This window comes from Sinocyclocheilus anshuiensis, unplaced genomic scaffold, assembly GCF_001515605.1.
Source record: "Sinocyclocheilus anshuiensis isolate Anshui unplaced genomic scaffold, SAMN03320099.WGS_v1.1 scaffold923, whole genome shotgun sequence".
NCBI classification, from domain to species: Eukaryota; Metazoa; Chordata; class Actinopteri; order Cypriniformes; family Cyprinidae; genus Sinocyclocheilus; species Sinocyclocheilus anshuiensis.
In genome coordinates, this window is record NW_015544138.1 from 730,149 (window position 1) to 745,429 (window position 15,281).

Genomic DNA, 15,281 nt, shown 5'->3' on the forward strand with positions numbered 1-15,281 from the left:
ACTAATATTTAATTAATACTTTATATATATAATTATTTATGATTTATTTATTTGATAAGAATCACCTGATCTTTTGATTTGAGTCCATCAAACATTTTAAAAATCATTTGAAATTGGATTTCTAGCAGGAAAGAAATAGCTGGTAAAATTGATATATGATTGTGGTCATCTCGGCCAGCTCTAACTATGAAATGTCGTCCAAAAAGAGGACGTTTATTGCATTAAAGAGCTAGAATTTGCAAAGCTAAAAGCAGATATGGTCCTCCAGCGAATGATGGAAAGCTCAGCAGCAGGTGTTGCGTCCCAAGCAGCAAGGTTAAACAGAAAGAGGTGACAAATGAGTGTGGAAGTGGGACACTGCCGGCGAATCCGTTTCTGGGTTACACATGGCTTATATTCCTGCCGCTTTATTTCAAAACTCTTTGATTTCTTGCTCTCCCCTCCGCGGGATCGTTTAGGACGTCCGGCTCGCTGTGTCTGATAGCATCTTTAATTATTCAGATCGTCTCGGTCTTTGATAATTACCTGACCGGCCGCGCACGTGAGGTTATCTTTAGCCGGCGAGATGAACAGGTTTCATTAGAGATCCGTCTGATGCGCGGGAGGTGACGGGGGCGCCGTGTCCCCAGAAACACGGCCCGAGTCATTAGGCATTCACCGAAAGTAGGCCATCCGCGGCTCGGCTCAGCTTTGAGAGGGAAAACCAGGATGAGGAAGGTGGAGGGAGACACTGGTCACTTACTCACAGCCGTACGCAATAGCAGCCAATTAAGATGCCGAAGCAAGACGGATTCTAGTCGTGCATCAATAATGCCACTTGGTTAATTAGTCATGTGCATCAAAACCAACACAGATAACGGAGAATTCTTTATTTTTAGAGCCGTCAGTCAACTCGGAAATGTCACTGAATTAATGATAGAATAACAAGATGAGATGATTAATGAGTCAAACTAATCGCATAGCGATCTGACAGATGGAAAAAGCATCAGATAGATGTCAGTGTACTGTATTTCATATTCACGCAGCAGTTTTGTTCACAAATGCACATCAGACGTCATGAGCGCTGACAACAGACTCATAAAAATTATCGTAGGCAAATTTCTAATTGTTGAATTTTCATACTGTGTTATATATTTCATTATAATATTGTTTATTATATTTATAAAATATGAATTTATAATATTGTATTATATTTGTAATATAATTAATTGTACTAAACTGCTATATTGTATTATATCATATTTATTTATTTATAATATATTAATATTAATTTTTATTAATATTATATTTATTGTTTTATATTTATTCATACTTATTCATAACATTATAAATATAAATTTAACCTCACTATAATGATCTTGTTTTTTATGTAATAATAAATTGTGCTAAATTAATGTTAAATTAGTAAATTTAAATTCCCAAAGTGGTATAATTTTAATTGTAACATATTACAATATTACATGAATATTAATTTTACATTATTAATAATTAGCAATATTTATTATATTACATATTATATTTTTATGTGACGTATTGTACAAAATTAATTATATTATTATTGTGTTACATTTATAATATAATTTCTTATTAATATTATATTTTATATTTATTGCTATTAATTGTAAGACATTCATATTACTTTAATATTAATTTTATTTCCTACAATGTATATCACATTACAATGAATTGTACTAAATTAATTTATTATATTATGTTTGTGTAATAATAATAATAATTATTATTATTATTATATATGTTTATAATGTTATATTTATTTTAAAAAATTAAATAATTGGTCATATTTATTACATTACACATTTTTTATATAATTAATGATTAATTAATATTATATTTATTAATATTAATTCTAAAACATTATCATATAACATTAATATTACTTTAACATTACTATAAATAATCTTTAATGTATATCTTGTTTTTATGTAATACTAAATTGTACTAAATCAATGTGTTAAATTGGTGAGTTTCAAACCCCAAAGCCGTACGTGTTATATCAGTATCTAAGTGCGAGCTATTTTATGTCAACACTCGATTCTGTGTCATTTTACCAGCAGAAAAATCCAATTATCACAAGAGGAGTCATTACACACATGTTCTGGAATAATAATGTATATCCTGGAATATTAAAATCAGCCGGCGGCTCTAATGCGGTTAAATTCCTGTTCCCAGCGCGCTGTAATTACGATGGGTTTCCCGCAGCGTCTGCGCATGCAAATGTCACACGTGTTCTGCAGTAAGGGATTCTCTGGCGGATCGTTTGCTTGACGGCTCACCTTCGCAGTAGGCGCTGTCCTCGCGCAGTGGCCGGAAACCGTTCTTGCAGCTGCAGCTGGCGCCGGCTTCTAAGTTCACGCAGGCCGAGTTCTCAGCACAGATGTTCTCCTCGGCGCAGAAGTCGTGACCTTTGACCCCAGACAGAGGAGATTTGTGTTCATCGATTCATGCTTCTTGAAACACTGTCGCACTAAAGGTCAAGCTACACACCGATTATTGTCTATGGACATCGTAAGTCCTCGAAAGTTTTTTATATTTTGATTTTTTTTTTTAAATGTATGTGCATTTATAACAGTGCTGTCAAACGATTAATCGCGATTAACCGCGATTAATCACATCCAAAATAAAAGTTTTTGTTTACATAATATATGAGTGTGTACTGTGTATATTTATTATGCATATATAAATACACACAAATATGGTATATATTTAAAAAATATTTACATGTATATATTTATATTCATATAATTTATATTATATAAAATAGATTTAATATATAACATATTTTTCTTAAATATATACATGCATGTGTGTGTATTTATATATACATAAATATACACAGTACACGCTCATATATTATGTAAACAAAAACTTTTATTTTGGATGTGATTAATCGCGATTAATCGTTTGACAGCACTAAACATTATACTTTGTATTACATATATAAATACACACACATGCATGTATATACAGTATTTAAGAAAAATATGTTTTGTTTATATATTACATGTATTTATATATCATATTAATTATATAATTATAAATGTATGCATGTAAATATTTTCTAAATATATAGTGTGTGTGTGTGCATTTATATATGCATAATAAATATACATATTATAATTAGAATGTGATCAAACTGTTTAAAATAGATGGGCTAAGATATATAATAACTTTTATGACTGCAGAAATATGTTAATTTGTTATACACATTATCCCACCGGTCACAATTGTGACAGACCATAAAACTATTTTAGTATACACATTATTTGACCGGCCACAATTGTGACTGAGCATAAAACACAACTTTTCACACACTTTTCAAAAAAAAAAAAAAATTTATAATTATTGATTATTTCAAAGGGTTACTAATGACACATCGTTTGGATATTTACATGTCTGGGAAAAATGTGGGAATAAATGGGTTAAAACATGATTTAATATAAGAATTGTTTTAAATAGAATTTCCAAATTTTTCCAAAAAATATTTAATTAATACTTTATGATCTTGTTTTTTATGTAATAATAAATTGTGCTAAATTAATGTTAAATTAGTAAATTTAAATTCCCAAAGTGGTATAATTTTAATTGTAACATATTACAATATTACATGAATATTAATTTTACATTATTAATAATTAGCAATATTTATTATATTACATATTATATTTTTATGTGACGTATTGTACAAAATTAATTATATTATTATTGTGTCACATTTATAATATAATTTCTTATTAATATTATATTTTATATTTATTGCTATTAATTGTAAGACATTCATATTACTTTAATATTAATTTTATTTCCTACAATGTATATCACATTACAATGAATTGTACTAAATTAATTTATTATATTATGTTTGTGTAATAATAATAATAATTATTATTATTATTATATATGTTTATAATGTTATATTTATTTTAAAAAATTAAATAATTGGTCATATTTATTACATTACACATTTTTTATATAATTAATGATTAATTAATATTATATTTATTAATATTAATTCTAAAACATTATCATATAACATTAATATTACTTTAACATTACTATAAATAATCTTTAATGTATATCTTGTTTTTATGTAATACTAAATTGTACTAAATCAATGTGTTAAATTGGTGAGTTTCAAACCCCAAAGCCGTACGTGTTATATCAGTATCTAAGTGCGAGCTATTTTATGTCAACACTCGATTCTGTGTCATTTTACCATCAGAAAAATCCAATTATCACAAGAGGAGTCATTACACACATGTTCTGGAATAATAATGTATATCCTGGAATATTAAAATCAGCCGGCGGCTCTAATGCGGTTAAATTCCTGTTCCCAGCGCGCTGTAATTACGATGGGTTTCCCGCAGCGTCTGCGCATGCAAATGTCACACGTGTTCTGCAGTAAGGGATTCTCTGGCGGATCGTTTGCTTGACGGCTCACCTTCGCAGTAGGCGCTGTCCTCGCGCAGTGGCCGGAAACCGTTCTTGCAGCTGCAGCTGGCGCCGGCTTCTAAGTTCACGCAGGCCGAGTTCTCAGCACAGATGTTCTCCTCGGCGCAGAAGTCGTGACCTTTGACCCCAGACAGAGGAGATTTGTGTTCATCGATTCATGCTTCTTGAAACACTGTCGCACTAAAGGTCAAGCTACACACCGATTATTGTCTATGGACATCGTAAGTCCTCGAAAGTTTTTTATATTTTGATTTTTTTTTTTAAATGTATGTGCATTTATAACAGTGCTGTCAAACGATTAATCGCGATTAACCGCGATTAATCACATCCAAAATAAAAGTTTTTGTTTACATAATATATGAGTGTGTACTGTGTATATTTATTATGCATATATAAATACACACAAATATGGTATATATTTAAAAAATATTTACATGTATATATTTATATTCATATAATTTATATTATATAAAATAGATTTAATATATAACATATTTTTCTTAAATATATACATGCATGTGTGTGTATTTATATATACATAAATATACACAGTACACGCTCATATATTATGTAAACAAAAACTTTTATTTTGGATGTGATTAATCGCGATTAATCGTTTGACAGCACTAAACATTATACTTTGTATTACATCACCTTTGCATCAAATTTTTAAAAACTAGTTAACGCTAATGCGAGGGTGTTTCTAATGCAGCGTCTGTAGGAGGGACGGTAAATTTCTCTCAATTTTTTTTCCCTTTTTTTGAAAGTTGTGAAAACACTATCGTGGAGTTTTTCTTCTGCTATTTGCGCAAATGGGAATCCAAAAAAATATATTTGTGGTACTCTCCCATTCACTGCTCTTCAAGTTAACCCAACTATGACGACTTCCGCTGCTGAGAAACCCAGAAATGTGAAAAAGGTCCATAGTACGTATTGTAACGATAAGTAACTTTTCTTTTTCCATTCAGAATAAAGGCAGATGCGCTTCTGTACCTCTGCAGACTCTGCAGCATCTGTCCGTCAGTGTGATCTGATCAGATTCTGCGCAGGTGAGCTGCGGACAGTCTTCAGAGCTCGGAACTCTGTGCATCGTACGATCCTGACAAAGAAAAAAAACGTCAAGGAAAGAAACTGTTTATCATTCGCCCTAAAAAAATTTTTTTAGATAGATAGTTCTGAATGGTTGCTAGGGAGTTGCTAGGGTACTCTGGGTGATTGCTAGATGGTTGCTAGGCTGTTTGAGGTGGTTGCCAGGCAGTTGCTAGGGTAGTCTGAGTGGTTCCTAGGTGGTTGTTAGGATGTTCTGGGTGGTTTCTAGGCCATTGCTAGGGTACTCTAGGTGATTGCTAGGGTGTTGCTAGGTGGTTGCTAGGCTGTTTTAGGTGGTTGCTAAGCATTTGCTAGGGTACTCTGCTAGGCAGTTGCTAGGGTACTCTGGGTAGTTCCTAGGTGGTTGTTGGGATGTTCTGGATGGTTTCTAGGCCATTGCTAGGGTACTCTAGGTGATTGCTAGGGTGTTGCTAGGTGGTTGCTAGGCTGTTTTAGGTGGTTGCTAAGCATTTGCTAGGGTACTCTGCTAGGCAGTTGCTAGGGTACTCTGGATGGTTCCTAGGTGGTTGTTGGGATGTTCTGGATGGTTTCTAGGCCATTGCTAGAGTACTCTAGGTGATTGCTAGGGTGTTGCTAGGCGGTTGCTAGGCTGTTTTAGGTGGTTGTTAAGCATTTGCTAGGTTACTCTGCTAGGCAGTTGCTAGGGTACTCTGGGTGGTTTGCTAGGCTGTTGCTATGCAGTTGCTAGGGTGTTATGGGTGGTTGCTAGGGTATTCTAAGTGATTGCTAAGGTACACTGTGTGGTTGTTAGGCTGTTTTATGTGGTTGCTAAGCAGTTGCTAGGGTACTCTGGATGGTTCCTAGGCAGTTGTTAGGCAGTTGCTAGGGTACACTGTGTGGTTGCTAGGGTGTTTCTAGGAGGTTTCTAATCAGTTTCTAGAGTGTTATGGGTGGTTGCTAGTGTATTCTGGGTGGTTCTATAGTCTCTGGTTGATTGCTAGGGTACACTGTCTGGTTGCTAGGGTGTTTTAGGTGGTTGCTGTGCAGTTGATTGGGTGTTATAGGTGGTTGCTAAGGTGTTGCTAGGCGGTTGCTAGGGTGATTTAGGTGGTTGCTAGGCATTTGCTAGGGTACTCTGTGTAGTTCCTAGCCTGTTGTTAGGGTGTTCTGGGTGGTTGCTAGGCGGTTGCTAGGGTACTCTAGGTGATTGCTAGGGTAATCTGTGTGGTTGCTAGAGTTTTCTGGGTAGATGTTAGGAAGTTGCAGATAGATACACAATTACTAAACATATACTACTTTTATATTTTTATACTACTTAATACTATATAAATACTTATATTCTTGTAACTGTAAATAAAATATAAATACAATGTTATTTATTTTGTAAAATGTTAGTACTTTTAAATACTTGTGTTTAAATTCTGCTAAACAGCATGTAAATACTTCAAAACTGTTGTGTTGTGTGCAAATCTACAGCAGTGTTTGGAGAGATCTGTACCCTGCATTCAAACAGCTGGCAGAGTTCTGCGGTGGGATGATGAACAGCACAGCGTTGTCCTTCCACCAGCGTCTGCTCCGAAAACAAGCACATCGCTGCCGAAAAACAAGAACAAACACACACGTGTGAACTCCTGCACATGAACACACATCACACTCACAATGAAAGTTAATTGGCTTCCAAACAACACTGGACCCCACTGACTTTCATAGTATGGACAAAAAAGTCCATTTTTTTTGCATTCTATTTAGTTAGAAATAAGCATGACGTGACTCAGCAGAAACACAAGCAGCACAAATCAAACTTGCACTATTAATGTGAGAGAAAGAAATGCTACGGTATGGAAATTTGGAGCAAACAACCGACAATTACAAGACGTCTGAGGAGATAATTGTTCCCTAGACAGCAATTATTTCCTCCTCTGACTTCAAATATAACTCAGCATACAGACCAAACCTCACCGAGTTATATAGTTTAAAATGAATCATTATTGCTGCTTGCTACATCAGTCCTCAAATCATGCATTGTTGAGGAGAGTTTGCTGTTTTAAACGCACATTAAAAATATCTGCCAACATGACTTTTAACTCTTTATTTCATTAATATCACCATTAGGCATTGAATAACACTCCTTGAACAGTAATCATAGTAAGTGAATTTGATCATTAAAGCTCTAGCAGATCATAAATGTCTTATTATTTAATTGCAGGTTTGTGTTTTTGTTCCAGGATGAAGTTTGCTGGAGTGAACGAATGTAAGCGCTTTCCCGGCGCAGTAGGAGAGCAATGCGAGCCGTAAATAGCAGCAGAAACGTTCTGGAGAGACAGAAGACTGCGAGACGCTTTGAAGCAAAGCCTTTGCCGAATCGCCACAAACACCATCAGAACGGAAGCAAAAGCTTTATAGATTTCTGATGAAAACAATCTGTCAGCGCATGTCAGCTAAATTAGCACAAATGAACAATTATATTCAGGAATGAATCTTTAATGTTTGTTTTAAAACAGAGGTGTTATAGGACCAAAAACCTCAGCATGTAATAACCTAGAACACGGTCTAAGACTCGATGGCTGCTCTGTCAATTCTTCGTCATCAGTTAGGAACCTAGGTGTGCTATTTGATAGCAATCTTTCCTTAGAAAGCCACGTTTCTAGCATTTGTAAAACTGCACTTTTCCATCTCAAAAATATATCTAAATTACGACCTATGCTCTCATAGATGTTCTCAGAGATGCTCTCGCAGAAATGTTCATTCATGCGTTCATGACCTCAAGTTTAGATTATTGTAATGCTTTATTGGGTGGTTGTTCTGCACGCTTAATAAACAAACTCCAGCTTATTCCTCTGCACAATCTGACTCTGCTGCAGTCTAGAATTAAACTGCTGGTTTCGTCTGGCCAGAGGAGAATGGCACACTATTTCGACACACTATTTCCCTGTTTAATACTGTAAAGCTGCTTTGACTCAATCGGCATTGTAAAAAGCGCTATATAAATAATGGTGACTTGATTTGACTTGACTTGTTTTGAGCGAAACATTCCGCTGAAGTTCTGAAATGGTGTTCGGACCAGACAGTTTTACTTCAGTAAGGATGGAACGTTAACTTACACTAATACTAGTGTAATTACAGTACATAATCTGGTTCCACCAATTATCCAAGAGTAAACATGAAATGGCTTTGCTGCCATAATGCAATACATTTATAAGTGAAACAAAATATTTAATCAGAATGTCGTCAGAAAGCTTATGTAATATAGTAAATATATCATTTATATTATTATTATTAAATTTACAGGATACATTATTAATAATAAAATTAACCATTTATTTATAGAGCACTTGTATATGTTTTATAACATATTTTATAATAACATTATTTTTATGTAAAATGATACACAGAAGAATTTATACATGAAAATGGGAAAATTATGTAAATACAAATCACAAATATAAATATACAAATATATGTAATATATTAATATAATATAAATATAAATCATGTGGAAATATGTAATTTTATTCATATAAACAACACATTTGTTTTATTATATACATAAATGTATATACATAAAAATTAGAAATATGAGAAATCATGATGAAGTATCATAAATAGTATATTTAGTGTGCAAAAGCAGTATATTTAAACATTTACGTAAATATTTGTAAATACATCTATGCAAATAATAAATATTCATGAACTGCATGCAAAATTCAACAAGCTCAAAAAATGATTTTATATTTTTAATGTCGAATCAGGCAAGCTTTGTTATATTTTTATATAATATTTAATTTATAAATGATGTTATGTTTTCACTTTTTGTACATTTTCACTACTCCTATGTAAACTAACTCATGCAGGGTTAAAATGAAAGGGGCTTGCGCTGCAGAAATGAGTGCTAACTCTGAAATTAGCATGGATATCAACTATGACTGATAATACAGCAGGGTCATCTTCACTTCTTAATTATAACCGAATAAATCAGCTGTGACGATAATGACCCGAATCAAACACTGGGCTTCAGAGACAGCGGCTCATCAGGCGACGCTAACTGATTGATTCCTCAGTGCTCAATAACAAACCAGCCAATCTGTGATTGTGTTTCCACTTCATAAAGCTTGTACTGAAACAGCTTTAAAGTAATGTTTAAAATCAAGTATAGATTTGCATAACCCTTGCAGGGCTGCGTTTATTGGCTTGTGATAAATAATTGATTTGAATATGTAAATGTGCTGCTTGACACCTCTGGCTTATGTGTGCGAGTGTGTATGCATGCATGTGTGAGTGTGTGTGTGCGCGTGTGTGTGTGTGTGTGCGCGCATGTGTGTTTGTGTCAGTGTGTCTGTGTGTGTGCATTTGTGTGTGTGTGTGTGTGTGCGCATGTATGCGTGTGCAAGTGTGTGTGCAATTATGTGGGTGTGTGTGTGCGTGTGCATGTGCAAGCGAGTGTATGCTCATTTGTATATTTGTGATTGTATGTGCATGTGCGTGTGTGTGTGTGTGTGTGTGAGTGATGGGATAAAAGTGCTATTGGCAATAAAGAGTGACAGCACATATACACGGAGCAGGGTGTTTGAATGTGTGTGTGTGTGCATTTGAGTGAGTGTGTGTGTGTGTGTGTGTGCGCATGTATGCGTGTGCAAGTGTGTGTGCAATTATGTGGGTGTGTGTGTGCGTGTGCATGTGCAAGCGAGTGTATGCTCATTTGTATATTTGTGATTGTATGTGCATGTGCGTGTGTGTGTGTGTGTGTGTGTGTGTCCAGTGTGTGTACTTGTGTGTGTGTGTGCATTTGTGTGCGTGTGTATGTGCATGTGCACGTGAGTGTGTGTGCATTTGTATATTTGTAGTTGTGTGATGTGTGCATTTGTATGTGTGAGTGTGTGCACGGGTGCGTGTGAAGTGTGTGTAGTTGTGTATGTGTGTGCACATTTTTTGTGTGTGTTAAATACATGTGTGTGCACATTTGTATATTTGTAATTGTATGTGTGTGTGTGCGTGTGTGTTTGTACTCACACTGGCATTCTTTGCAGCAGGTTCCTGTCACATACCCTGGGGTCGTACCATCAGGACACTCGAGCAGGGGGCACAGAATCTTATCACAGCGGACCGTTCCATTCTACAGAAGTGCAAACGTTCAGTCAGTGCTGGTGAGTCGCTAGTTTGCTGAAGATGAAGCTGTTGTTACACTGCAGTCAAGATACGCTTTTGTAGTTTGGTACTGTACGAGCACAACAGTTATTTCCGTGAGGACTGTTCATAATAATGACCCTTTAAAGGAACACTCCACTATTTTTGAAAATAGGCTCATTTTCCAACTCCCCTAGAGTTAAACAGTATGTTTTACCGTTTTCGAATCCATTCAGCGAGATGCTAACAGTCTAATCAGATTCAATGATCTATGCTAAGCTACAGCTAAAAGTGCTACCGCCAGACCCAGAGATCGGCTGAATGGATTCTAAACTGTTTATCTCTTAGTGGATTTGGAAAATGAGCCTATTTTCAAAAATAGTGGAGTGTTCCTTTAACAATTCACAAAATGATTTACTCAATGATTTATTAAATGATTTTACCTATAATATATAGGCTATATATTTTACCTATAATATAATACGACTATAATGTTAAGTATATCAATAACTATAATGATAACTGTAACTACAGTATGATAACTGCACTTATAATGATGATAAACAATAACTTCAATAACAATAACTTTACTGGTAACTATACTTACAGTAACTACACTTATAACGATAACTATAATTATAACTATAAAAATGACTTCAATGACAACTATAAAGACAACTATAATTGTAACTATAACTAATAATTAGAATGATAACTATAGTAACAAAAACTTCAATAATAACTGTAACTATAATACTATAATTATAACAATAACTATAAAGACAACTGTACTTATAACAATAACTGTTACCATCACTATAACGATAACTGTAATTATAGTTACTATAGACCTTTTTCCTGAGTAAACGATTACCAGGAAAAACTTCTATAACTATAAAAATAAATATAATAATAACTGTAACGATAATGATAACTATAACAATAATTACAACTAAAATAACTATAATGATATCTACAACTAACGATATCTATAAAACAATAACTATAATGATAAGTACAACTATAGTGATAGGATAGCTATTTGTTAAATGATTCACTAAATGAATCGCTAAATTAATCAGAAAAGATATTAAGATGATATTAAGATTTTTAAAGAATATATATATATATATATAGAACTGCATTATTTAATTCAGGCTATTTTTTGAAATACGTAAATTATAAAAAAATTAAATAAAACATAAAACATAAAAAAAACATAATTCAATATATATTCTCTGAAAACAGGTCTTAATATTTTACACAATTTTACTTCTCAAGTAAATTGACTTTGTTTTAATGATGTTTCAGTTTGTTCGATATATAATGATGTGTTACTGGAAGATAAGAGCAAAAAAAGACTCATCACAGTATATGACACAGCATTCAGTATATACAAAAATCCATATTTAATCCCATAATAGATTGCTTTACAGGGACTCACGTCTCCCTAAAGTACGACATCCGTCTGTTTAAGTAGAATTAAGCTAATGTTCCTTTCACAACTGTCTGGACCTCACTAACTTCCTGTTGGTAGTTTCACTGGGACCCCTGTCTCAGCCGAACCGCGATCGCTGTCTGTTTGGACACACTGAGCGCGCTGGAGACCAGCTAGCATCTGTCAGAAGAGCACAGGGACTTCTAAAGATAGGACAGAATCCCTCTGTCTGTCACTTTGCATTCGGCAAAATATTCGTCTTACTCGCAGATAATAAATGTGCAATGAGTGAGAAAGAAGGAGGAGAGAGAAAGCTTTCAGCGAGACCTGCTTCACATCTGTGTTTACATTACGTTTGCTACACGGTGAGAACGCGCGTCAGAGGAATGTGCTGTCGCGTTTGACCTTTGAGGTGACATGCAAGCGCGCTGCTAATTAGCTAATTGCAGACTGCGTGATTGGGTGAGGAAACGGCGTCTAGTCGTGTGTGCGCCACTCAACTAGTAAACCTCGGTTTATAAAGTAGGGGTGGGCAGATTGATCCTAATATCGATAATATATCGATACCAACATTGGTATTGGTATCGGATCGATACCAGCCTGATGAGATCGATACTTTAGGTTAGCTATGTTTCCATTATTCTGTTATAATGTGCATTTTGAAGTATCGCATGAGAAACGAGTGATGGAAACGTCAACTTTTTGATTAAAAATACCTTAATTCGCAAAAAACTTTTTACGCTCGCTTTAGGTTTTTGTACTAATGTGAAAAAGGTTTAAAGCGAATAATGGGTGATGGAAACATATTTGCCGATTAAGTTCCTCCAAGCGCATCAAAGAAATCATGTGACTTAATTACCATTATAGTTATACTTCATGTTTCTTCGCTCTCATGAATAAATAACACTTTTTTTTCAAGTATCAAAAGCGTCACCATTGACATACATATCTGCAGCGCTGGGTAGTAACTGATTACATGAAATCTGGATTATGTAATTAAATTCCAAAAATTAAGTACTTGTAATTTGATTATATTACATTTTTAAATGTTCATAATCAGATTACAGTTACTTTTTATGGGTTACATGATTACATGTCATTCACACAAATTATTTATAATTCATTGATTCTCCCTAATTCTTATCTTTTCTCTTTTAAAGTTTCCTTTCTGTAAATCCCACTGTCTGTCATATAATTTAGATTTAACTACAGTATATTCACAATGTAACACTATGTATAAAACAAATACTGTAATTGTGAAATGTAGTATTGATTTTGAATGGTAAGTTCAAAACAAGTTAGGTAAAAAGTAATCTAAAAGTAATCTAAAAAGTTTACTAGCAGTAAACTTTACTTTACTTTACAGTAAACTAGATTATGTTACTAACTAATTGTCTAATTTAATCTTGGTTTTCTAACTATTTATTCAACAGATCCCAAAATGTAAAGATTGATCAACAATTATCCGAACCATTAACTATTAATAAAGGGGTCCCTCAGGGCTCTGTGTTAGCATCAACCCTGTTTTCAATTTCATTAATAATATTTCTCAGGTAGTCAGAAAACCTGTATTCACCAATGCGGTTGATGCTATTCTTTATGCTGTATGATCGTCATATGATGAAGTTTTAAAACAGGATAGATTAAATCATACAAAAACAAAAGTAATGTGGTTTGGAAAAAACCCAACAAGGCAATAAAAACGTTATATCTTCAGATGGGGCAAAAACTGAAGTAGTATCTTCATATAAATATCTCGGAATCTGTCTTGATAGCTCTTTGACTTTTACTAATCACATAACTAATCTTCAGAAGAAAGTTAAATCTAGACTTAGTTTTTTGTATCGAAATAGATCTGTGTTTACCACGTCAGCCAAGAAACGCTTATAGAATTATATAGAAATGCACATAAAGGTGTTCTGGAACAATTAGATGTGTTGAATCATGCAGCAATTAGATTAATTACTAATGCACCTTACAGAACGCATCATTGTGGATTATACTCTTTTGAATTGGACATCATTGCATACAAGACGGGAAATTCACTGGTATATCTTTATTTACAAAGTTCTGCTAGGCTTATAACCTGAATATCTTCAAAAGTTGCCTCATATTAATACATATACAACTAGATCATCTAATTATATTTCCTTGACTATCCCTAGAAAGAAAACAACTTAAAAATATGCTGACCCAAATGATTGGAATGTGCTACAAAAGCTATCGAAACTAAAAAAAAAAGTAAATAAATTACTAGTGAGTGCTCTGACCTCAACCTGTAAATGTTTTAACTGAGATCTTATTCTTTTCTAATGTGCTTTATGTATTGTAATGTATGTTTCTCAGGAGATATTGATTCTCCTGGCAGGCTGTTATCGGAAATAAGAACCTGTTCTTAGTTGACTTGCCTGGTTAAATAAATTTAAAAAAAAAAAAATTTTCCTCATGTAATCTGTCATTTGCAAGTACTCCTCCTAGCATTGCATACGAGCCATCAGACTCACCGAACACGTGCAGTTCTTGCAGCCATCGGTCCAGGTCTGCTCCTCTCTGTAGGTCACTCCCTTCACGTGACACGTCCTCTCGCAGTAACAGGAGTCCAGACCCTTCATCTTCTCCTCGGCCAGAGACAGCTGCAGGAGAGAGAGCAGATTAAACCCCAATTCAACTCACTTTCTTACAGAAAACAGACGAGGAAACGCCTGCAGTTGACTGATTATTTGCGATTGTCCGTTTGCATTTTTCATTAAGCGGACGATACAAAGGTGTTTTTCCGACACGCTTGAGCAGAAGAGTTTTTCCTCATCAGCGGCAGAGTTTTTGGCAGCTGTGAGTTATTACAACACCATAAACAAGCCTTTAAATTCACAGCACAGAAACAAGCCAGATGTTCGCAGAAACTGGGCTCGGATTCATCTGTCAAACAAACAGCGGAGAAACACGCCGCGTTTATTGCCAGCTCACTGCAGAGCAGGACTGAGACATCGAAAACAACGTTTAATACCAATTTAACTCCTGAATCTGAGGTTGCAAACGAGATACAGAACTATAATCTGAGTTTCGAAAGGTTTTTTGATTTTTCAGTATGAGTTACCCATATACACAACATATCCAGACACACTAGATCATAGTTATACTGAATATTTGAAATGCCTCCGATATATTTAAAGGTACACTAAAAAATAAAATTATATATATACAG

At 34.2% G+C, this 15,281-nt stretch overlaps 1 protein-coding gene across 2 annotated transcripts in view; it reads right to left on the reverse strand.

Moving 5' to 3' along the window:
* Positions 1 to 15,281, reverse strand: part of nell2a (neural EGFL like 2a) — a 113,842-nt gene that overhangs the window by 61,956 nt on the left and 36,605 nt on the right. For both annotated transcript variants that reach the window (XM_016494760.1, XM_016494761.1), the window contains exons 8-12: positions 14,584 to 14,712; positions 10,528 to 10,630; positions 7,019 to 7,113; positions 5,464 to 5,569; positions 4,460 to 4,588 (exon numbers count right to left, since the gene is read on the reverse strand). In XM_016494760.1, coding sequence (XP_016350246.1) covers positions 4,460 to 4,588; positions 5,464 to 5,569; positions 7,019 to 7,113; positions 10,528 to 10,630; positions 14,584 to 14,712 — 562 coding nt within the window. The remainder of the gene's footprint in view (positions 1 to 4,459; positions 4,589 to 5,463; positions 5,570 to 7,018; positions 7,114 to 10,527; positions 10,631 to 14,583; positions 14,713 to 15,281) is intronic.